General features: G+C 42.4%; 1 protein-coding gene across 1 annotated transcript in view; it reads right to left on the reverse strand.

Annotated features, from left to right (window-relative positions):
* DNAJC13 (DnaJ heat shock protein family (Hsp40) member C13) overlaps nucleotides 1–24,474 on the reverse strand; it is a gene marked incomplete in the record, with an annotated part of 3,140,357 nt that overhangs the window by 89,330 nt on the left and 3,026,553 nt on the right. The window contains 1 exon segment of the mRNA XM_044066722.1: nucleotides 18,722–18,865. Coding sequence (XP_043922657.1) covers nucleotides 18,722–18,865 — 144 coding nt within the window.

The raw sequence follows: 24,474 nt of genomic DNA on the forward strand, positions 1-24,474 counted from the left end.
AACTCTGCACTTGCAGCCGGCTCAAAAGGAGGCAGAGTGAGGTTTTCCAATACAAAGTTAAGGTCCCAGGCTGGAGTTCTGGGTAGTCTTAAGTATTTGGCCCCTCTGAGAAACTGCTTGAGCAGTGGGTGAGAAAAGAGTGGTGGTTCTGTGTTGTAATGAGCTGAAATGGCTGAGGCATGAATTTTGATGGAGGAAAAGGAAAGGCCCTTGTGAAGCAACTCAGTTAAGTATTGAAGAATCTGAGGTAAACTGGGCACTGCTGTGGCCATCCCTAGAATTTGGTTCCAGGCACAGAATCTTTTCCATTTTCCAGCACAAGGTTTTCTAGTACTAGGCCTCCTTGCCTCCAAAATGACATCCAACACTTGTTTACTGAGGGATGGTAACGGAGACATTAGGTAATTAGCCAGGCTGCCAGGTTCAGGGTTTGAAGCTGGGGGTACAGAATCTGGCTCTCCTGCTGTGACAGTAGGGTAGGGGTCTGAAGCAGGTGCCATGGGACTAGCTGTGACACACTGCGGAAGAGGGGGTACCAGTGTTGGTGTGGCCAGTCTGGTGCAATCAGTATCATCCTTGGTTTGTCCCGTTTGATCTTTAGTAGTACTTTGGAGAGGAGATGCAGAGGAGGAAAGGCATAAACTGATAGATTTTTCGAGCTGAAGGACAGAGCATCCACTTTCCAAGCGTGTTTGTGGGGAGTCCTTGTGCAGAATTTGTCCAATTGGTAGTTCTGGGGGGAGGCAAACGGGTCTATATCTAGGCTCCTCCATTTGTTCATCAACATGTTGAAAGTCTTTGGTTCCAGTTTCCACTCGTGTGGTTCCATTAGATTTCTGCTTAGTTCATCTGTCAGTGTATTTAGTTTTTCTGTCAGGAATTGAGCCTGTAGATGCACTTGGTAGCTCAAGGCTGTGTTTCACAGAGCCATGGCTAGTCTGCAGAGGGGATAGGAATGAGTACCCCCCCTGCTTGTTTATGTACCATATAACAGTGGTGTTGTCCGTCTTTACCATTAATTGTCCTTGAAGAATGTGGTCCTTGAAGGCTGTCGGAGCATTCTGTACAGCTAACGTGTCTTTTCGATTGATATGCAGGTGCATTTGACTTGAGTTCCATTTGCCCTGAATGCACTTCCCTGCCAGGTGAGCCCACCATGCATAGTCTGATAAGTCCAGCCCCCCATGCATAGTCTGATACGTCTGTTGTTAGGGTTTGGGTGGCAGCGGGTAGAGTGAATGGTAGTCCCTTGTTTTGGTGGCAGGCCTCTGCCAACCAAAGGAATTCTAACCATAGGCAAGGTATGATAGGAATCATTGCTTATACAGCTTGAGAATGTTGACACCATAGGCTTTTTAGATACCACTGCAGTTTCCTCATATGCAGTCTTGCATATGGAATTAGTAGAATGCATGAGGCCATGAACCCCAAGGCTTGCAGTATTTGCCTTGCAGATAGCATGGTCTTTGTGGCCACTAGTTTGAAGTAAGTTGTCAAATGAATTTGTTTCTCTGGCGTGAGGAAAGCCATCTGGGAAGTTGTGTTCAAGCCTGCTCCCAGGAATATAATTTGTTGACAGGGTACCAGCTGTGATTTCTTTTCGTTTATCGTGTACCCCAGACAACTTAGCACCTTTTTGTACAAATGCCAGATGATTCAAAAGTATGCCCTGGCTTTCTGCCTGAATTAGACAATCGCCCAGGTATGGGTATATATGAATATTTCTTTGCCTGCAAAATGCAATGACTGGAGCTAGGCACTTTGTGAATACTCTGGGCGCAGTAGATAAGCCAAAGGGCAGTGCAGAGAACTGACAGTGCATGCAGCCTGCTTTGAAGCATAGGTATCTTCTGCAAGATTCCCTGATTGGGATGTGCAGGTATGCTTCCTTTAAATCCAGTGTTGACAACCAGGCATCTTTGCCTATCATGGGAAGCAACTGGTGAAGAATTAGCATCTTGAATTTTGGAATCACCAAAAAGGTGTTTAGGATAGAAAGGTCCAGGATAGGACGCCATGAGTTGTCTTTTCTGGGTACCAGGAAAAGTCTTGTGTAGAAACCTTGTCCCTTTTCCTCTTCTGGTAAAGTCTAAATAGCCTCTAATCTTAAGAGAGAGAGTACTTGCTTTTGAGCCTCTGCCCACTGATTTGGGGGCAGATGTAGATCTGGCCAACCATTTGGGGTTGGTAACATGTGGAAGTGAAATCTCTATCCTTGGGAAACTTTTAGTTATGTACTCACCATAACTTCAGATGTTTGGGATCCATCTCGCCTACATTCTGACTGATGGGTTCGGAACCGATCCTCGGCTCCGACTCGGCACGCTTATGCCAAAGAGCGAAGTCTCTTATTGGCTGAGCTTACTATATCCCAGGATGCACCACTACCAGTCCCCCAGATCTAGTTTGTCCGCATACATGCACACACGCATGCACTGCTTATATAACATTGACAGATGATACAAGATAAAACAGTAGAACTCAAACCGTTCAATCTCTTCTGATCTCCAAGGCAGGGGGGAAGGAGGGTGGGTATTAGGAATGTAGGCGAGATGGATCCCAAACATCTGAAGTTATGGTGAGTACATAACTAAAAGATGTTATGTGATCCTATCTGCCTACATTCTGACTGATGGGACAGCGTCCTAGCACCTAAATCCTGGGTGGCTCACTGGAAAACACTCCTGAGTACCGTGGAACCAAATGATGCTCGCCCTTTAGATGCCACATCCAATTTATAGTGGGAAATGAAAGTGTGCGGGTTGGACCAAGTAGCCGCAGCACAAATCTCAGAAATAGCGAGCCTGGAATGGAATGCAATAGAGGTAGCCATAGCTCTAGTAGAGTGAGCTTTGACAGATGTTGTAAGTTGTTTATTTGAAGAGGAATAAGCCTGAGTTATGCAATCTCGGATCCATTTGGCAATAGTAGCTTTAGTGATGGTTTTACCCAGTTTATTATCTGAAAAGGACACAAACAATTGATCTGTTTTTGAATTTGTTGAGTCCTATCTAGATAGAAGCAATTGCCTGTGAACATCCAATGTATGCAAGGTGTATTCCGCTTTGTTTGAAAATTTTGGAAAGAAAACTGGTAGCTCTAGAGACTGTTGGAGACAGAGATTAGAACAAACTTTTGGAACAAAAGATGGATTAGGCCTAAGTGATACTCTATCCTTGTGAAAAATCAAGTACGGTGGTTTGATAGATAGGGCTTGAAGTTCTGAAACTCTTCTTGCAGAGGTAATTGCAATTAAGAAGGCAGTTTTCCAAGACAGATATTTCAACTCACATGTAGCAGCCGGTTCAAAGGGGGAAGATGTTAAGGCACGAAGTACCAAATCAAGATCCCACGGAGGCGCAGGATGAGAAACTGGGGGTCTTAAAAGCACAGCACCTTTCATGAAAGTTTTACATAATCCGCTGCTCATCAAAGGTGGGTCTATGGAATCATGAAATTTGGAGATAGCTGCTAGTTGGACTTTAATAGTAGAGACTGAAGATCCTTGATTAAACAAGGATGTTAAAAATTTCAAGACCTCTGGTATCGGGGCAGTAATAGGGTCTAAGCCTCTGAGTTGAGCCCAGATAGCAAACCTCTTCCACTTACTGTGATACAATTTCTTAGTGGTGGGTTTGTGGGCTGAAGATAAAATGTGAATAACTTCCGGGTCCAAGGTGTGATTTCTGGCTATAGTCGGAAGTGGAGGAGCCAAGCTGTTAATTTCAAAGTGTGAAGGGACTGGTGCTGTTGTCCCGACTGATGAACCAGAAGGTCGAATTAGATCCAAGAACCAAGGACCATCCAGGGTATATTTCTGTAGGTAGGGAACCATACTTGACGAGGCCAGTGCAGACAATTAGAATCATTGTGGACCCCAATTGGGAAGCTTTCTGGATGACTTTGGGGAGGAGTGGAATCGGAGGGAAAGCATAAAGCAGTCCTGTTGGCCAAGGTTGGACTAGAGCATCCGTGGCTGTCTCCCTTGACACGGGTCAAGGAAAAGAACCTTTTGCACTTGTGTTTCGTGGTGTTGCAAACAGGTCGCAGCACGGAATACCCACCTTTGAAAATCTGAGCTGCTACTGTTTGTTCAGAGACCACTCGTGAGGAGAAAGAATAGTCCTGCTCAGTCTGTCTGCTAATACATTGGATTTGCCTGGAATGTGGGTCGCTACCAGGAAGCGCTTGGTAGCCACTGCCCATTCCACACCCTCATGGCCTCTCTGCAAAGGGGTAAGATCTGGTCCCTCCTTGTTTGTTTAGATACCAGACCACCGACATGTTGTCTGTGTGGATGGCGATAATGCCTTGAGGGAGAAAGTTGTGGAGGGCTTGTAGGAACAGAAGTACAGCCCTCATTTCCAACACATTGATATGGAGAAATGTTTGTTTGGAAGCCAAGAACCCTGAACTGACCTGCCCAGACAATGCCCCCCACCCGTCTGGGAGGCATCCGTTGTCAAGGTGGCCACGGAGGGTATAACAAAGGGTCTTCCCTGATTCAGATTGGATGGCAGAAGCCACCAGCGGAGGTCCCGTTTGCATGTTTCTGTTATCAGTATGTGATGATTGAGGGGGAGATCCTGAAAGGACCATTGTGTCGATAATAGCCACCGGAGAATCCTCATGTGCAATCTTGCCAGAGGAACTAGGAGAACCGTGGCAGACATTGAACCTAAAAGTTGCAGGACCATCCTGGCTGGGGCTTTGGATCTTAGAAGCAGGGCTCGGACTTGATCTTGTAATGTTTGTATCCTTTCGGTAGGAAGGAAGATTCGCATTAATTTTGAGTCTATCTCTGCTCCTATGAATCTTATGCGCTGAGAAGGCAGCAAGACAGACTTTGACCAGTTGAATGTAATTCCCAGGGAAGCACCCAGGGAGATGGTGGCTTGTAGGTTCTCCAGTAGTAGATGCCTGGTGGTGGCAGTCAGGAGCCAGTCGTCCAGATAGGGAAACACTTGGAATCCGAGACTCCTCAGGTGAGCAGTCACTACTGCCAAACACTTGGTGAACACCCTGGGGGCTGTGGTGAGACCAAAGGGCAGTGCACAAAATTGGAAATGACTGTCTCCCAGGCTGAAGCGCAGATACCTCCTGGACGTCTGATGTATCGGTATGTGATAATAGGCGTCCTTGAGATCTATGGAGCACATCCAAACATCTTTCTCCAGCAATGGGAGAATGGATTGTAAAGTGACCATTCGGAATTTGGACTTCATGACAGACTGGTTTAGTTTGCTGAGATCCAAAATGGGTCTCAGGTCCCCTGTCTTTTGGCACTAAAAGAACCTTGAGTAATTTCGGATCGATTTGGTCTGTGGGGACGGTTGGATGACTCCTTTTCTAGCAGCTTTGAAGCTTCTACGGCTGCAATTTCCCTTTGACTGGGTGGTGGGTCCGGGATTTTTTTGGACGGAGGGGGTGGGCGTGTGAAGGGAATGGTGTAACCTCTGGCAATAATCAGAAGCACCCATCTGTCCTGAGTAATAGACTCCCAGGCTTTTAGGTGCTTGGCAAAATGGCACCCGACTGGCTCCGGAGCAGCACAGCCGGGCAATCCCTCATGGAGTGTGGGAGGCTGAAGAGCCACGAAAGGACTCGCGGTCTCCAGTATTGCGGGGGCCTCTGCCGCCTCTGGGACGGCGTCTCCCAGAAAAATTTCCCCCTCCTCTGCCTCTGGAAGGGGAATCTTCCTGCCGTTGAGGAAAGAATTTCTGTGATTTGCGGAACCACATCTTCCCTCCTCTTTTAGCCTTGGGATAAGGCCGAAAGGGAGTGGAAAATCGTGCTCCTACGGCAGATAAAGTCTTTCCCTCCTGCTCACAGCGGGTAAGTGTGTCTTTTACCTTGGGTCCAAACAAAGAGGACCCATCAAAGGGAGCGTCGGCAAAGGAAGACTTGAAGGCCTCCGCGAAATGACACAACGGAGCCAGGCTTGTCTTCGTAGAGCCACGCCTGTGCCTGCCGCTCTGCCCGCCCCTTCGACCGCATATGAAATGAGCCGCATGGACGAGTTAGAAATCAAGTTAAGGGTAGCCAACTGAGAGCTAACCGACTGGGCTAGCTGCTCAGGTAGGTTACCTGAGAGGGAGTCTGAGAGCTCCTTGATCAGATCCCTCTGTAGTCTGGTGAAATGTGCCAAATAATTCAGGGACCTCAGAGTAAAGGCCCCTGAACTCAGGGTGCGCTTCCCATACCGGTCCATGCTCCTAGACTCCTTATTAGGAGGATGGACGGACGTTGAAGCCTCTGCCACGTCCTGCTGGGTAGCAGATGCCACCACCATGGCAGCTACAGCCACGCCTTTCGTTAAGAACACCTTCTCGGGTGGGGCAGACAAAAATTTGTTAGGGCGAGAAGGCACTGGTTCCACAGTATCTGGATGTTCCCACCTCCGACAAACCAAATCTAGGAGCTCGTCGAGGCGGAGACACCCAGGAGGCGGAGGGCTTAGCCCGAAGGCCTTGAGGAACACCGACTCATCAGCGGAGGGGTTTGGAATTCCAGCCGCCTCGTTGCTTGAGGATCTCTAGAATGTCTGCAAATGAGACATCATCCGAGGACGACTTTGGGGACCCCTCCGCATCGTCAAGATCAGTGTCCGATGTAAGAGACTCATCGGGGGAGTCTCGTGCTTCCTCTTGCACGATCTCTTCCTTGGGGCTCCTCCGAAGACAACTCCGAAGACCCTCAGGAGGAGGGAACCCCAGTGGGGTAACCTCAGGCCCCTGGGCTCCGCTGTCTAGAGACAGGGAACTGCCAAAGACCCAGTCTCCATGCCCAGGAAGGTGCGGTAAAGCTGTAGAAGGCCAAAGAAGATTTGGCCAAGGCACTCCTCATAGCTCTGAAGGCGGACCCCAGAATCCTGGGAGGGTCCAGTCACGAGCCATGATAGCAGCGGAAGTCCCAGCGTCAAGCCCGAGAGGGAGGCTTGGAACCGACTGCATTGGTCCCAAACGTCACCCCGGGCCCGGCCGAAGAAGTCCGTGTGCTAAACTCCGACCCGAAGGCGGGGTTAGAGTAAGGGTCGGAGCCAACCCTAGGATCTCTACTGGCTCCGTCAGCACCTGCTCCGGCGGAGCAAGCGGTCGGAGGAGGAATGGCAATGGAATGGGCTATCGGCTCCGAAGCCAAGTGGGTCGGAGCGAAACTATTTCTGAAAGACTGGGGACTGGAAAAGTCTTTGGAGCACCCTGTCTATGTCCGAATCTGACATCCTTGATGACCTGGAAGAGACCGAGCGGGTCCGAGTAGGCCTCTCCAACGGCTCCAAGGGACTAGGGGACCGGCTCCGAATCGACTCGATAATTATCGGCTGAAGGAGTGTCCAAACCAATTTCCATCGGTGCCAAAGGGGCTTGGCGCCGAGGAGGAAGTGTCTGGCGGACAACCTTCATCGGCTCCGAGATCAGTGGAGCCGATGAAGGTGACCCGCCTCTCGATGCCCCAGCCGTCGGCTCGAACCCAGAGGAGTGAGGCTGGAGGCATCGAGGCAGACCGTTCGCCCTCGGCTCCAAGTCCGTGGAGCCGAAGGAGAAGCCTGCCTATGTCTTTTGGCGGTCGGTTCCGGCGGACTGGTCGGAGGCGCCTTTTCTTCTTAGCAGGAGAAGGAGAGGAAGCTAATGCCTCTTCAAATGAGGGTTTAATAAGGCCTTTTAAAATAAGTTTATTTTTTCTCTCTTGGAGGACCCTCGAGGAAAAAGCGTGACACACGCTACAGGACTCCTGCAAATGTTTGGCGCCCAAACAGTACACACAGAGAGTGGTCATCTGTTATCGACATTTTGAAACTGCACTTAGTGCACTTCTTAAAACCTGAAGGCCTAGGAGCCTGTGACATTATGGCAACCAATTTAGTGAATAACTATCAAAAGATAAAACACACTAACTATCACAGAAAAATTCTTTTCTTTTTAAATCAAGGACTGTCACAAATAGAAAAGTATGACTAAAAGGATCCAAGAACCCTAAGAATAAACGGGACTTGGAAGACAACGGACTGACAGGGGAAGGCCCTTCAACTCAAATGGGACCTCTAGTCAGACAATACACAATCACCACACAAATATTTTACCACAAAATATTCACTCATACACAAAAACGAGATAGCTGTTAAAACAGCTTTTTGTTGAATTTTAGGAAATCCCTGACAGGAAAGTAAGTGAAAAAACACTACTTAGCTCAGCCAAGCTCGAGACCACGTCTTTGCTTGTTAGCGGCAAACGAGATCTGGGGGACTGGTAGTGGTGCATCCTGGGATATAGTAAGCTCAGCCAATAAGAGACTTCGCTCTTTGGCATAAGCGTGCCGAGTCGGAGCCGAGGATCGGCTCCGAACCCATCAGTCAGAATGTAGGCGAGATAGGATCACATAACATCTATGTTTAAAACCCATTCGTCCTGGGTAATGAGGTCCCAGTTTTTTGCCTGCAGAGCAATCTTCCCCCCTAAAGGAGCAGTCAGTTGAGAAGTGCTTGGAAGTTTTAAAGTTAAGTCATTGAGACAGCTTCCCATAGGGGGAAGTCTTACTACTCCCTGATTTGGAAGTGGGAGCCCCCCACTGCTTAGTCCTGTGTGTATCCTGGGACTGAAGCCTGGTTGTTCTGCTGGTTCTGGGTTTGAACTGAGAAGGCCTGGAAGAGGCAGGAAAGGACCAATGTTTTGAGGGACAATGCCTACTAAATCTTTGATGATGCACTTGCAAGAAATCTTTAACAGTTTGCATAGATTTAGCTTTTTCCTCCATCTTTTTAAAAACAACTTCTGCTTTGCTGCCAAACAGGCGGTCCTGATTTAAGGGAACATCCAGCAATTTAGTTTTAACATGATCTGGCAAAGATTGATCCTTAAGCCAAGCATGCCTTCTAAGTACAGACTCGGTGACAGCAGCCCTGCAAGATGCCTCTAGTGAATAATAACCACATTGCAAAGTATGTTTTCCAACCTGTTCAGCAGAATGCAGTAAATCCTGTAAATCCTTATTTTCAGCATAATCAGGAATCAACATCATTTTCTGTTTAAGCAATCCAATAATATGCTGCTGATACCTTAACATATGAAACTGGCAATTTAAGGCCCTGATGGCCAAGGTTGCAGAGGTGTATACCTTCTTATCCCATCTATCCAGTGCCATGGAATCTCTATCAGAGGGGGACAGGATTTTTGGCAGTAGTAGCCTTAATGCCCTTGGGTCCCTGTGAAATGATGTCAGGATCCACAGTAGGATTTTTAAAAAGAAACTTGTGAGAATCAGGAACCCTGTAATATCTATCAGGTTTCCTGGGAGCAGGAGGTAGAGAGTCATGGGCCAAGCTAGATTCCGAAAAGGCATCATCAACAATGTCCAGCACAGGAGGGATAGCTAAAGGCCTGTGTTGGGGCAGGAGTAAGAAATCTCTAAACCTCTTTTTAGAATCAGAGTAATCCTGGCTTTCCCAGTGAAAATGCTCCCCAAGAGTATGCAAGGTTTCACCAAAAGAAAAATCCTCTGGGGAGAAGCAGAAGGAATAGAGTCCTCTGCATCAGAATCCTCATAGGTAGAAAAGGGTAAATCATGGTCATCAGAGGAGACAAATTTCAGAATCCTGGTCAGAAGTATCATAAGCAAATTCAGTCCTAGGTCTCTTTGAGGGGGAAAGTTGGCTTCCCCCGATTAAAGTAATAAGGTCTTCAGCCATTATTATCATTTGTTTTTTAGGCATACAGGCCTGACCATGCAGTCTGGTCGTCTGTTTCCTAGGCATGGTTCGAATTTTAGGCCTTGAAGAAGATGGCGTCGGTTTAATATGCAAGTCAGTAGACCTGAATACACCCTCAGAAGCCAGTGCCTGCACAGCGGCTCCGGACCCATCCAAGGTAGAGACATCCGCAGGTTCCACAGTTGAAGCATCTCGCGGCATACCGGACTCTGAATGGGTGTCAGTAGAGGCCTGCGAATTTGATGTAGTCGGTATCATGGGCTGCGAAAGCACCTCACTGAGGACTGGTGAACTGGCAACTAGTTTAGGAGAAGCGTTGTCGGCAGCTTTGGACCTAGGCGGCCTGTCTCTGGCTTTATCTTTGTGTTTTCTTCAGAATGTCGGTAGTCGGGTGGCTTACCCAAAGACATATCTGGATAATTGAACCAAGTACCAAAATATTAAGAAGCGAAAATATACCGAAGATGAATAGTTCGAGGTTTAAATAAGGCACACAACCGACAGCGAAGTACATCGTGGTCAGGGCCTAGGCAAGGAATACAGTATGAATGGAAAATCTTTATGAGGTATTTGCTTTCCACAAGAAAAACAATTATTGACTTTTACTGACATTGTTTTAGAGCAAGAAAGGTTTCCCCAATGGGGTACTTAGCTTTAGTTGAAGACTTTGGTTCTGAAACTCGAAAATAAAAATTTCAGGAGTTGGCTGACCGGCACTTGCGAACTGCTTCTGCTTCGGATACCGCATGGCAAGAAAGACTGATGTAACGGCGTCAGCTTCATGCTTTATACCCCTGACTACCTGACTTCACGGAAGATGAGACAGCAACCAAAAAAAAAAAAGTTAAAATGCTTTACTTGTTTGTTCTTTCAGTTTCATCAGTCTAATATCCGAGGGGTATGCAAAGATTCGTTATCTTTTGAGGTTAGAGAAGTAGGCTGTGTGCAGGAGCACAAAGTAGTTAGATTGTATGGCTTTCCTAGTGGCCATATAAATGTCTTTCAGCAAGCTGAAATTCATAATTGAGGTATCTGTGCCTTACAATGTCTTCAGTCACACATTAGAAATGTGCTTGTGCACAGAAAAGTTGCAATGTGTGATAACACTCCAGTATCAGAGGTGTACACAGAAGGTAGCTATCTTTTTGTGTTAGAGATGAGGAGGCATGCTAAATGTGAATGCCACAGGGCAGTTATATGATAATTTATTAAAGGTGTTAAAATGATTACTTAAGACATAGGGAAACTTAACGTTAACATAAAAGAAAAGCCATATTAACATGTTTTCAGTTATATACATTATACATCACATATGTTCTTTCTTATAGCTATCATCAGTTCAACATTACATAAATTGCTCAGTTCCTGCCTTCCCTTAATTTTCACACCTCCTTCCGAGCATTGTTTGTCATGTATTGTTCCCACGATTTCCATATATTTCTATGTAATTTACTCCTTCCCTTTCTAATGATCCCTCTTCTAGTTATTTTATCTCTATTACAATATTCAGTATACATAAAATTGATTTAGACTTTGATTTCCATTTTTCTAGTAATTGCTTTTTTTGACGGTCACCAAATTTAACAAGGCCTTATGTTTAGGTAATTCAGATCCTGTGCATTAGCTCAAAAGAATCCTTTCCTAAGTTACAGCTAATATTTCTAAAAATTACACCTAATATTTCTAAAAGAGTACTCTGTAGAGAAGTTTTAAAGTCTGGCAACTCATTACACTCCCAAAACTTATGTTCCCAGTTACCTCTTCTTTTGCATCACACCTCAACATGTGCCATTTACATGAGGAAAAATTCTTTGAAGTCTACTTAGAGTATAAAAATACCTATGCAAAACAGTTCACCTTCTTGACTTCATGCACACTTGGGAACCATACATATGTCCTCCAGTTGTTCCTTTGTAAATTGCTTATCCAGTGTCTCTCTCCAATCTTTTATAACCTCCTCTGAGTGATTCTTATAGTTATTGTGCAGTATTTTATATGTCATACTAATTATCCCTTTTTTAACAGCAGCTTCTGTTCTAGATTCAACTAAAAACTCTACCAAAGCAGGTATTTCACTTAAGATTCCCCTATCCCCTTTTCTTTGCCTATACTCTTCCAATCTATGGTAGGGAAGACGGTCTCTAGCTTACAGTCCAAATGTCTTGTTGGCCTCACCCTGTTCTTTTACCTTTCCCTGTCTTATTTGCCCCCAATATTTTGGTTCATTTGCCAGTTTTCTCCAGTAAATTCCAGCCTACTTTTGCCTAATCTCTGTACCTCTATTTGCAGTCATCCCTATCAGCAAAATCTCCTTTCTCCATTTTCATGTCTTAATTCTTAGAATACTTCCTGCTAGTTTATGAATGTAATAATTAGTATAGTTGTTCTTCTTAAGGATCTGCATCCAAAATCCCATTCTCTCTTTCTTCAATTTTACCCCTGCTTCATCATTCCTTTTCACTTTGAATTATAACCTTCTGCCAGTGTTATGTATATAAGCCATAATTGTGTAGCTCTAAAATATCTCTTCATATCAGGTAATCCTAAACCACCTTGTCCTGTTGTAAGGATTAACCTATCCCACTTAATTCTTGCCCTCTTTCCCTCCCAGATGTATTTTGTCAATTATTAATTATTGTCCACAGCTTCTCCTCTGGTTGATAAAATACCTGACCTGTATATAAAACAAAGGAATTAAAACATTTTCACTGTGTGTAACTTTAAATGATAATTCCTGAATAAAATTGATATGGCTTGTACAGGGGGTAGGGGTGGGTGTCTAATAGCAAAAAGTTAAAATACATTTCTGTGGCCATCGTATCATTTATTTTCTTCTCGGTGAGAAATCGGAAACATACAGCATGTGAGTGTCATTTTTTGTGCAAAAAGGCTATGCATGAATCCAAAGGGGTAGTTTCTTGGTCACTGCTGAATGATTACTGGTATGTTTTTTTGAGAGAGCAATTTGTGCTCAGAGCATCATGGCCCTTACATTTATCTGATGTTTTCACAGTCAAAGATGGTGTACCCTTTTAGAAGGGGCACATTCCCATGGGAAAGTATGGGTGCAAAAGGACATGAACATAGTGGCTGGAATTAAAAATACTGTGAAGTGGCAGCCCATGTTTTGGCTTTCAAGTTGTTATAATGTTACCGCTTTCCTAATGTAGGTGTCGTTAGACTGGCAAACAGAAATTCCGTCTGTGACTGTTCTGTTGTCTTTGTACCTAAAACAGCACAACTTGACTACAGTTTGTAACTGAATAGCTAAATTTGTTGCCCAAATGAGTGTGCTACAAAATGTCAAACTTCTTCAGACAGAGAACATATTTGCACCTTTCTGTTAAAATGCATTGCTTAAATTCATTTGTTTTTTGATGAAGTCTTCCTTAGTTGTAAGATGAAAGTGCTTAATCAGTTGAAGAGTTAGTGATTTGATGGACTCTGTTTGGCATGATTTTCACATTCATTGTACATCCAATTATTGTTAATTGTATTTGGCCTTCTTTAAGACCAAGGGTGCATTGCTCGCTGGGTATTAGCTGTTGCTTTTATAGTGGTATTGGAAGACCGGGACTTGTGTGAGGACAGTTGTGATATTTTGTGGGTTGTAATAGGAAGGAATAACGTAACCTGTTTAGAACTCAAGTGATGAATTATTTCTAGACTCCTGTCATGAGTTGTCCATAACAAATACCATTTTTGAACACAAGGGTGTTCGTGAATGTACTTGGTACCAGAGACATCTTGAGGGAAAAGTTGATGACTGTCTTTGTAGTTGTGCGGTATGTCATCAGATCTGTGGCCATATGCTCATGATACTTAAATAATGGTGTGATTTGTTTGGTTGCCAAACAATACATAGTGAAGATGATCTGACAATGCCAAGCTTATATTTCCATTTGGGATTTACTTTTGATGCTCTTCGTGTTTCACTGTTGCAGTCTCATCACATTTAGGTTATCAGCATACAGTAGCCCTCAGTCGGCTTGATTATCAAAGTCTTGGGTCCTGCGTCGGTTACTGTTTTTGATTTATCAACATTGCATTTTTGCATAACATTATGTTTGTCTTCCTTCTGGGGACACCTGACATCTGGGGCAAGAAAAACTGAAGAAAATGGTGTCGGCTGCCTCTTTTATACCCCTGCCGCACTGACGTCAGGGAGGAAGCGACGACAACCGACACTGGACCTAGACTTTGGAATTCGGCCGACCGAGGACCCGCCTGTATGCACGGTGAACATCAAAGCTATTCATCAGATAAGTTAAAACTTACTTTAAATCTTAGCTTTGTTATATGGATATGAATAGTAAGATAGAAGCAGTCAAAATGTTTGTAGTCCCTTTAATCTTATACACAGATCAAACGTATTTTTATCAACCAGAGGAGAAGTTGTGGATAGCAATTAATAAAGAGCTGAAGGACTTTATCAGGGAGGGGAAGACAGCAAGAAACAAGTAGGATAAACTCATTCTTCCAGTACAACAGGGCTGATTGGGAGTACCTAATTTGAAAGGGTATTTCAGAGCTACACAGTTAAGGCTCCTATACATAGCACAAGCAGAAAACTATAATTCAAAGTGGAAAGGGATGATGCTGAAACAAGGGAAGCTCAAGAAACAAGGAGAGACTGGGATTTTGGATGCAGGCCTTTAAGGAGAATAACAATAATCATACAGAATATTACACCCATAAAGTAACAAAGTGTTCTAAGAACAAAGCCAACACAGGAATGGAGAAAGGAGATTCTGCCGATAGGGATGACTACAATTAGGGATACAGACAACAGGCAAGAGGGGGATGGAATTTATCAGAAAAAACTGGCAAAGGAACCAAGGCATTGGGAGCAAATAACTAGAGAGTGAGATGACAGAATGGGAAGATGCCAAGAATTTGTTTGGACTGCAGTTTAGAGATAGCCTATTCAAGGATCAATATCAGCGTATAGGCAAAGAGAAAGAAATAAGGGGGTCCTAAATGGAAGACTAGCACTAGTAGAGTTTTTAGTAGAATGTAGAACAGAAGCTGATATTAAAAAAAGGAATAGCTGGCAGAGCATATAAAATACTGCATGATAACTATAAGAATCAATCAGAGGAAGTTAGAGAGGATTGGGAAAAGAGATTGGATAAGCAAGTCAAAAAGAAATAATGGGGAAATATATGTATGTCTTCCAAATATGCTATGATATCTAGATGACTTAGGATTTTTGCTTGGAAATGATTACATAGATATTTGTATACCCAAAGTAGGCTCCTGAGAATTTTTCCTCAGGTAGATCGCAAATATTGGAGGTGTGACAGGGAAGAAGGAGGTAATTGGAACATATTTTCTGGGAGTGGAGTGAGTTGGTGGACTTTAAGGATTCCCTGCAGAATGCACTGTTGTAGATGCTGGGTGGTGGATTAGTGTGACAAGGGATGATAACTTATCTGACGTATGGTACAGAATTTAAACTGCCTACATATGGTAAAGCCTTGCTGTCTCTAATTATGGTGGCTGCCAAGAAAGCAATTACTAGAAAATGGAAATCAAAATCTAAACCAACAATATTAGAAGTAGTGAATATAGTAAAAAAGATAAAACAACTGGAATTGAGATCTTTAGAAAATGGTAGGAGCAAACTACATAGGAAAAATGGGAATTGTGGGAACAATACATATAGGGGAGGAGTGAGGTTTAAGAGTAGGCAGGACTTAAATGTTATGTGATGTTTGACTGAAAACAATTGGGTAGACTATAAGTGATGTATAATGTTTACAACTAGGAGTGTGTCAGTATGATTTGTGATGTAAAACGGTTGCAACTAGGATTGTGTTGGTGTGGTTTGTTTTCATTTGTACAAATGTACAATTGCTTATGTTGTAAGTGATGGTTTAATAAAGATCTTTCTTGTTTAAAAAAAGAGGGCAGGAATTGGATAATTTATGTAATGTTGCTCAGGTTATATGACATATCGCAATACACGTGAAACAAAGTTTATTTTAACTTGTTAATACAGTTTGATTACTTCTATACAAAAGTAAATGCGCTAATGTCACAAGTGATAATTCAATAAAGAAAGGTGTTCAAAAAAATTACTTTAAATATCTATTGGAGGTATTTAGCTCTTGGGAAAAACTTAGCGAGGAGTGCTTTTTTCATCACAACTGATAAAGCTATATTGCAGTGAAGCTCAGGCCTATTTGCACTTCAGTCTTCAAAACCATAACAGCAGCATTTTAAACATACGGTGCTTGCAATTTGGGTACTGCAAGTTACCTGGCAAGCATAAACAGTGGTGCCTATACTGCAGTGCCATGTACCTTCTTGCACTGTCATTTATGTACTGCTACCACTTGCCCACAAAAATATCTGGTTTCTTGCCAATTAAAAAAATACCTTTAACAGAAAACCATCCCTGATCCACAGCATCTGCTGTGCTCATCAGTCTCAAGTCAAATTAATTGAGACTGTTGGAAAAGCACTGAGATCAGTTGCTCAGATGTTTAAAGTACATAATAAGGTTTCCGCCCTTGCACCTTAACTAAAGGCCACTACACTTAATTCATATCCCTTAACTATCGCCCATGTCCACCTCTTTTTTTCCCTCCCCTTCTTCTCCTTTTACCCCTCATCACTTACTCGTACCCTATCCTATTACCTAGTATCTGTTCTTCTCCCTCCTCTCTACCTTTTTAAATCCTTTTCAATACATCTTACTACTAATTATACCTGCTTCTCCTTATTAAATCTCTCAGATTATCTATCATGCTAGCCATCTTAACCCACAGGTCATTTCCTTCTATATACTACTTTCCTTAGCTAACATGCTTTCTCCCCATCTTACAACCTTAAATTTAAACCTTTCCATTACTGTTTAAATTTATATAAAATCAAAAACAATTGTATATTATACTTGTGCATAATTTGGTCTGTTCTTTTAATTATGCGTAGTTCTAACCTAGAATTTAGACTGAACATCAAGAACTACTGTAAAATGTCATCCATCCATATGATAAAAATGGTATAAGGTCTACAAATTGTAAACATGTATGTAAATTGTAAATTTATCTGTAAATGTATTAAATGTCTGTATTTGTTTGGAGCTTTTCTCCCGAGGGCATCCACCGAAAATGGATCCTGACCTAGTCAGACTTTCCCAGTCAATAACTAAACAAATTCTGAGAGTACAGCAGCAATGGTGTCCTTCAGCGACTGATTAAATTACCTTATGAAATTACAACACTTTTCTGAGGAAAAGGAGCAAAACTTGTTTCTGAGAAAAAGAAAACTGCAAAGTGGGGATCAAGGAATCTCTGCTTTGACTGAAAACTCAAATGCTGCCAAAGATTTAGACTTTGAAAAGTTACCTGAGCCCCAAACAGCATCCAAAACCAAATGTATCACAATGCTGAAAGGACTCTAGTACCTACAAGCTCAACTCAGAAGTGTAGTTTGTGCCAACAACCTGACTCGAAAGCAGGACCCTCAGAGAAAAACCTCCTCTGTGAAACTCTACTCAACACAAAAGCTGGCATTGAAGTCAGGTATTGACCATCTAGGCACTGAACTTAGTCAAGGAGACACTGAGACCACTGAGATGAGGCTGAAGTCTATAAGGGCACTGAAGCAGAGGACTGGTAACAGGACCAAAAGAAAATATTCCACTCAACTCAGAAGGTGGAGAAGAGCATCTCAGAAGGGTTAATTTATTAAAAAAGTTCAAACTAGTGCCAACAGCTGTACACTTACCTAACCAGCCCTAAAAGTAAACACAAACATGGCCACAACCGACACCAAAGCAAGAACCAGTTTGGTGAGAGGATTAAAAAGTGAAACTGATCCTTTCAATTTGGAACCAAATGAAGAGTCCAAAGCATGTCATGTACAAATGAACATCAACCTCTAGAGATTTAACAAGACTAATTAAATATTTCTTAAAAATAAAGCAGCCATTTATGAAACAAAATCTTTAGTCTTCTCTTAAAAATTACCATCAGAGTCAGAGAGCTAGACTAAAATAGAAGTAAAAGTGGCATCACGTTGAGTCGAAGACTGAAATATGACCACAAATTGCACCAGAGTCAGAACTTCGCTGGAGAGAAGGTCAAACAGAAAAGTCACTTAATCTCAATCTCAAAGCAAAATACAGGCAGCTGCTACCAATCATGCACAGATGAACTCCAGCAACAAATTTACAGGGCTAAGGACATGTGTTAGTAGAAAGCCAAGCATTAACCTGTTTTGCTCTAATCAGACTGAAGTGAGACTATAACTGGCAATGGAGATCAGAAAGTTCATACACTTTCACGTAACTGGCAATTAAATGAAGGCACAAACATGAGCACATACGCAATCCCCAAGGACAACAGAATGAAAATCTGAACACAAAAGTTGTTCACACACAAACACACAGCCAGTAAAACTGCTACAGTTTTATAATTTTAAGTCCAAAGTATGACAGCAATGCCACCTAAGAATGCAAAAATTACTAGAAATATACTGAGAAAAAAAACATTTATCTACAAAGACATACAGAATGGCCCAAAAGGCAGGGAAATTTGAGGATTACGAGTTTCAAAGCTACTGGGGAAGGAAAAGTGCTGGAAAACCTAACAAATTTCAGCAATAAATGTGAAAAATAAGAAAAACACACATCCCCCCTCCCCAAATGATAGATGGAGAGCTATAGGCAACTGCACTTACACACCCATGTTGAGAGAGATCTGGAAAGGGGTCCTTCTTTGTAGACAAATGTGGGAAAAGGAGAGGGTTTAGTTGGTTTGGGAAAATTCTAGGTCCTAAACTTCCCAAATTGTGCTGGCCTCATGTGCTAGAGAAAAGGGAAAACAGACGGATTCTATCACACCCTATGTTACATTTAAAACAGGGCACAAGTTAAGCTAAGCCTGGTTTGTCAGCATTTTTAGACATGTTTTCCTGAAACAAACTAATGGTAATTTTTCATAAAATGAAATAACAGACCAAGCATTATGTAAAGTGACACACACCCCAAGACAAGTACACTCTTACCTGTTCTCCATGCTGCAGACTACGTGTCATTGACTTAAGTGTTTTTACAATTTGAGCCTTTGTTGCAGCTGGGTTTTCTATAGTTTCAAGGCCAACTCCTTCCAAAAGTTTTAGAAGATATGGAATGAGATCTGTTTTTAATGCCTGCATAATTAAAATAATGCACATTAAAAATCTTAAGTATAGACATGATAGGCAAGAGATTACAGTTACACAGGAAGCCTACTGTAACAGATTTTTGACAATTTCTAGTTGAGCTGGTAATAAACTCTTCTTACCACAACATTCTACACTCCTGGAGAAATAACTGCTTCACTGCATCTGTTGATCTGGTTGCAATTTCCATCTTGGATAAGGGATATAAAGGAAGAAAAAGCAAAAAAGAAAAAAAAAAAGTCTCCTTCACCTTTTCATTTTATCGTTTTGGGCCCCAGTATCACTCTGACCATCAGCCAGATCCCAACACCTGTATACTCCAGCCCAAAAGTTTACCATGCCCCCAAGGGCTTTGGGGGTGGAGGGGAGATGCAGCAGTTGACACCCTGCATTCTACAAACCAAGCAAGAAAGCTGGAGTAGTCTTGCTAGACTATCATACTGTTACCCTGGCAACCACTGAGACTTTTGAATGCCAAACATATGATCTTCCCTTTGCTAACCAGTAAACACGGTATAATACCCACTCTACTGAGATCTGGAACAGGAAAGCATCTCCATATGTCTGCAGTGCTAAGGCAGCTTGTAAGCACTCTTTGGCTATATTACTTCCTTTGAAGGTATTATTGAGGTGCATGAATTAGACTAAAAACTCTGCAGACCACCAATATTTGTTTAATCTAGGTTAGTAACATTGTGATACTTTAACATTAACCATTTTAGTGGGCTAAGTTGCAATATGCTGCATGTAGTTATAGTAACAGATACTGATTTTAGTATTACAAGCAGATACGCCACAGTTATTTACATTCTACATTCCTAAAGATTTTATGCCATATTTTATAGGTCTTTAATAATACAAAGCATTACTTTTTCACTGTCAGTACTGTTTTCTACGTAGGACTGAAGTCTCCTTAGCAAAGTGAATCATTTTTACAGTGGGACAAAACAAATGCATAATGATGGAAAATACTCTTAAAAGAAGTGGTTTAATGACTAATTTCTGAGGTATTTCACAACGCAGAGTCTTGATCTGACCTAAATGTCTATTCTTTTTAACTGATACATGTCTGACAATGGTATAGTACACAATACAGGATTAGCCATTGATACCCCTATGTTTAGTAGTCTCCTGAATGAGAATTAGGTGGCGGACCCTACCAAAGACTTTTGAAAGCTCCAAGAGTATGGTGGCTATGACCGTTGATATTACTGTACTGCTTTTCTAACAATTTATAAGAGGTAGAACCCATACTGATAAAGTCTGGATGAAATACATGATATGAAATAAGAATACTGTTTTTCACTAAACAAATTAGCAGATGACAGTGCACAGCCTTTTCTAGAAGTTTAATCACATTCCAGAATATTGCTATATGACTAAGATTACTAAGTGTGCGGTCCTCCTTTACTTTATGCAGCAGCTGTACAATGGGATTTTTTTCACTGCACTGGGACCACAAAATCCTTTCAGACTTCTTCTGAAGAGTACTGATGCTGAGTAATATAGACCATGAGTTTCACTTATGTATCTAACATTAAAAGAACTGTAGCTTGTTCATCTAACACCTGATCCCACTCCCCAATCTGACATCCCACAATTTTTAAGTCGAAAGGCAAAAAATGTTTTCTCTCTGAGTTGAGATGAAAATAATGCAAAAAGTCAGGGTCTTCTGCAATAAACTGAAACAAACTGATCACTATAAATGTACTCTGAAGCAAGCAGTTGGCTACAACTGCAATATCACTCACTAAATGCTTCAACCCTGTCCATAGTTACAGCATAAGCATTCATTTCTGAATGCCAGCCCAGCATTGTAATAAAGCCCAACTGGCAACTGCTGGTCACACACCCCTTTACAACTTGCAACCAAGGTGACTACTCAATTCACCCCACTTTATCTATGCTTATGAATATTAACTGCTGTGAATTTAAATGTTATGACTTTGTTTTCAATTGAGATGTTACTGAAGACTCACCTGATTTATCATACAGTGATCTTAATTTGTCTACATACATTTCCTTGAGGAATAAAAGTACAAAATAGCCTGTAAATCTGTGATCTATGTATATTTCTTGGTGCTATCATAAAACAGGACAGTTTGTAAGATTTATGAGATGCTTAATACAAGTACAAAAAGATTTTGATTCGGTACAGGAAGTCTAAATATTTAACAGTACTCTATTTTAGCACTGTTCACATGTTGGTACTAGGCTATCGGCCCTAGGGCTTATACAAGCCTAGCCGTAACAATTCCCTGGCTATTTCTTCCCACGCTATTTACTTCCCTGGACCCCTGTCTAGCAGGGCGACTGACGTGATCCCCGGGGTGAATTTCCTTTCTCCCATCCAATTGTCAAGGTCCCTTTTGAAGAGGGCCAAAGAGGCGCTCTGCTTGACATGTATGGGCAGTCTATTCCAGAGTCTGGGGAGTCTCTGGGTCAGGAACCTATCCCTCCAGCATGTTTTGTTTATTGTGATAACAAGGTTTAGATCCCTGGAGCATGTGGCTCTTAGGGATTGGGATTTCTATAAGTGTGGCATGTCCAACAGCTCTGGGTTTGACATGGCCTTGTATGTTAAGCAGAGATCGCCTCAGCTACTTTTACAGTGTGGGTTCGGTCAGTAAGCCAGTTGGCAACCCATCGAGGGATGTACAGATTAATGCCCAGCTTAGTAAGTTTATCTATGATTCCAGAATGGGGGATGGTGTCAAAGGACTTGGCGAGGTCCAGATAGGCTGTGTGGACCGCCTTGCCCTCGTCCACAGCTCTGGAGACTGATTTGAAGAAGTCAATCAGGTTCAGGAGACAAGATCCGCCCTTCAAAAACCCAAACTAGGTGGGGTCCAGTGTTTGAAAGTTGCCAATGTCTTTGTTTATAAGTTCCATGATAATACGTTCCATGGCCTTGTCGATCAGGCTCATCAGACTGATGGGGCAGTAGTTCCCAGGATCCAAGGTGGATCCTCCCTTGTGGAGTGGGATAACTGTAGCTGTGCACCACTCGGTGGGCACGAAGCCTGAGGTGAGGGTGTGATTAAACATGACACTTAGGTAAGGTGCCAGTTCATTTTGTAGTTCATGTAGTACACAGCCCGGGATGTCATCTGGTCCCATGGATGCTGTATTCTTAGCTTTGGAGAGTGCATTTTTTACCTGTGTGGCCATTATTACCAGAATTTGGCAATCTTCTAGTACTGAGATGGGCCATTTAGGGGGTCAGAGGGGGGTGAAGTTGGCACTGCATCGATCTGCCAGGATATTGGCAATATCCTTGGAATAAGTCATTCTGTTGTAGCTCACAGCAGATCTGAGCATTGCCATTTAGATTCCTGACATAGTTATAGAATGCCTTGTGGCTGTCTTTGGAATCTTTGGCAATTTTATTTTCGCAACTAGCTTTGGAGGATTTTATGAGGGATCTCAGCTTCTTACTGAGGCTGGTAAGGGAATTATTTTGCATCCTGGGATTTGCCCCTTTTCTGCAACAGTTTCTTCTTTTTGTTGTAAAGTTGGTTTATGGCAGGCGACCACCACATTGGCTTCCTTTTTTAGGAGGAGAGCATCTTGGTTCTATTTGGGATGGCACGAATCGTGCATGAGTGGATGTGCTCGTACAGTGCCTTAGTGTAGGACTCAGCAGTCGAACTTTCAGTTCCCGTCTGCATGGGGGTCATGAAGTTTGTCACTTCTGACTTGCGTAGCATGATGTTGGCTTTGGAGAAGTTTTTTATGGAGGTTTCCTTACTGGGGGATGGGGGTGGGATGTGGATGTTAAGGGTGATTAGCTTATGGTCTGACCTGATCAACAATGGGGTGACCATAAGTGTGGAGCATCAATTTCCCATGTTGGTAATGACCAGGTCTAGGATACTGGAGCCCCTGGTGGGACTATGGATTAGTTGATCCAGGGCGTTGAAATTTATGAATTCCAAGAACAGTTAGGCAAAGGTGTTGGTACACAAGTAGTTTTCCCAGTTAATGGCAGGATAGTTGAAATCACCCTGTATTAGGGTGTTTGGTTGTATCTTAATATTTTCCAGTATGTTTAGAAAGGTGTAGTGAGAATCTTGGGGCATGGTGGGGGATCTGTAGCAAACCACAATTTGGATTGCAGTCTTACTTTGTGTTAGTTGCACCTGGAGTATTTCAGACTGATTGTGTTGGGCAACTAGCCTGGTGGTGTGAATATCCTTGGTGAATATGGACACTCCTCCACCTTTAGTATTTCGGTCCTGGTTTGGTGGCCGAAAAGTGTGGTAAGAGTTGCAGCCTGGTATTGCAGGGGTGCTCTCTGGAGCCATGAACCAGGTCTCAGTTACTGCATAGATATCGATGTTCTTCATTTTTAGGAGTGCCTCAAGAGATTCGAGAGAGTGCATTTTGAGGTTTAGACTTGTAGCATTACCTTCAGATTTTGCATGCTTGCACCTGTTACGTTTGTGAATTAAACTTTTATATCTGTTTCTGACCTCACCATATTTTAGAGTATTCCTGTAAGTTTTGGTGATTGTATATTTTTCCAGGCATTGTTGCAAATGTTAATTTGATCAGAAACCGTGTACTTATCTGAGGAAAACATTCTTTAATCTAATTGTTCTTTGATATACAGTGTTAACACTGCTGAAATACTCAAGAGCATCATCTACTGAAGGTACTTTTCTTAGGTGATCCTTGTTTGCATTTGATTGTACTCATATCTACATGAAATGTTTACAGTTCCTGAACTGAACTGTGCAAAGTACTTACTTTCTGACAAGCTCCAGTATGTAATGTCACCAATGATTTCTGAAAGTGTTCCAGTGGAGCTGTTTTCCTAGGCTACAGTCAGTATATGGTCAAGATATGACGGTGTCTTTTCTTTTAGCATCTTTATTAAATTCTCACATAAACAATGGCATATACAAACACAATTAAAGAAAAGAAAAATCATGGCAATGCTTTTCATTATTTTCATACATTATATATATATATATATATATATATATATATATATATATATATATATATATATATATATATATATATATATATATATATATATATTGTTGTATCTTTCGGCTTTTCCCAGTTAGGGGTCGCCACAGCGGAACTCCGGTCCGCTAATAATTGGCAGTAGATTTTTACGTGCCGAGTTGCCAGCCCTGACGCACAACCTTCAATGAAGGTACGCCCATTCAGGCATGTCTACACACAGAAGACGCTCTAGCTGAGAATCAAACAGGACATCTTACTGTGAGGCAACAACGCTACCACAGCACCACCGCCACAGTCATATATATATATATATATATATATATATATATATATATATATACACACACACACATTCTTTTTGAACTATTCTAATTTACTTCAAAATTACATCAATTGTTCATTTCCTACCTACCCTTCAACCCGCCATCTCTTCCTCCTGAACATTACCAATAATGAAAGTAGGCTAGTGGGCACTATAATTAACAGACTCTGCATTCCCTACCAAGAGTAAAAGACAAAGAAAAGGGGATAGGGGTGCTAAATAAAAGACCATCTGTAGTAGATTTTTTTAGTTGAGTCTGGAACAGATGATGCTTAAAAACTGATAATTAGTATGA

Source organism: Protopterus annectens, chromosome 3.part1, assembly GCF_019279795.1.
Source record: "Protopterus annectens isolate FY-2018-M chromosome 3.part1, PAN1.0, whole genome shotgun sequence".
In the NCBI taxonomy this organism is placed as follows: Eukaryota; Metazoa; Chordata; order Ceratodontiformes; family Protopteridae; genus Protopterus; species Protopterus annectens.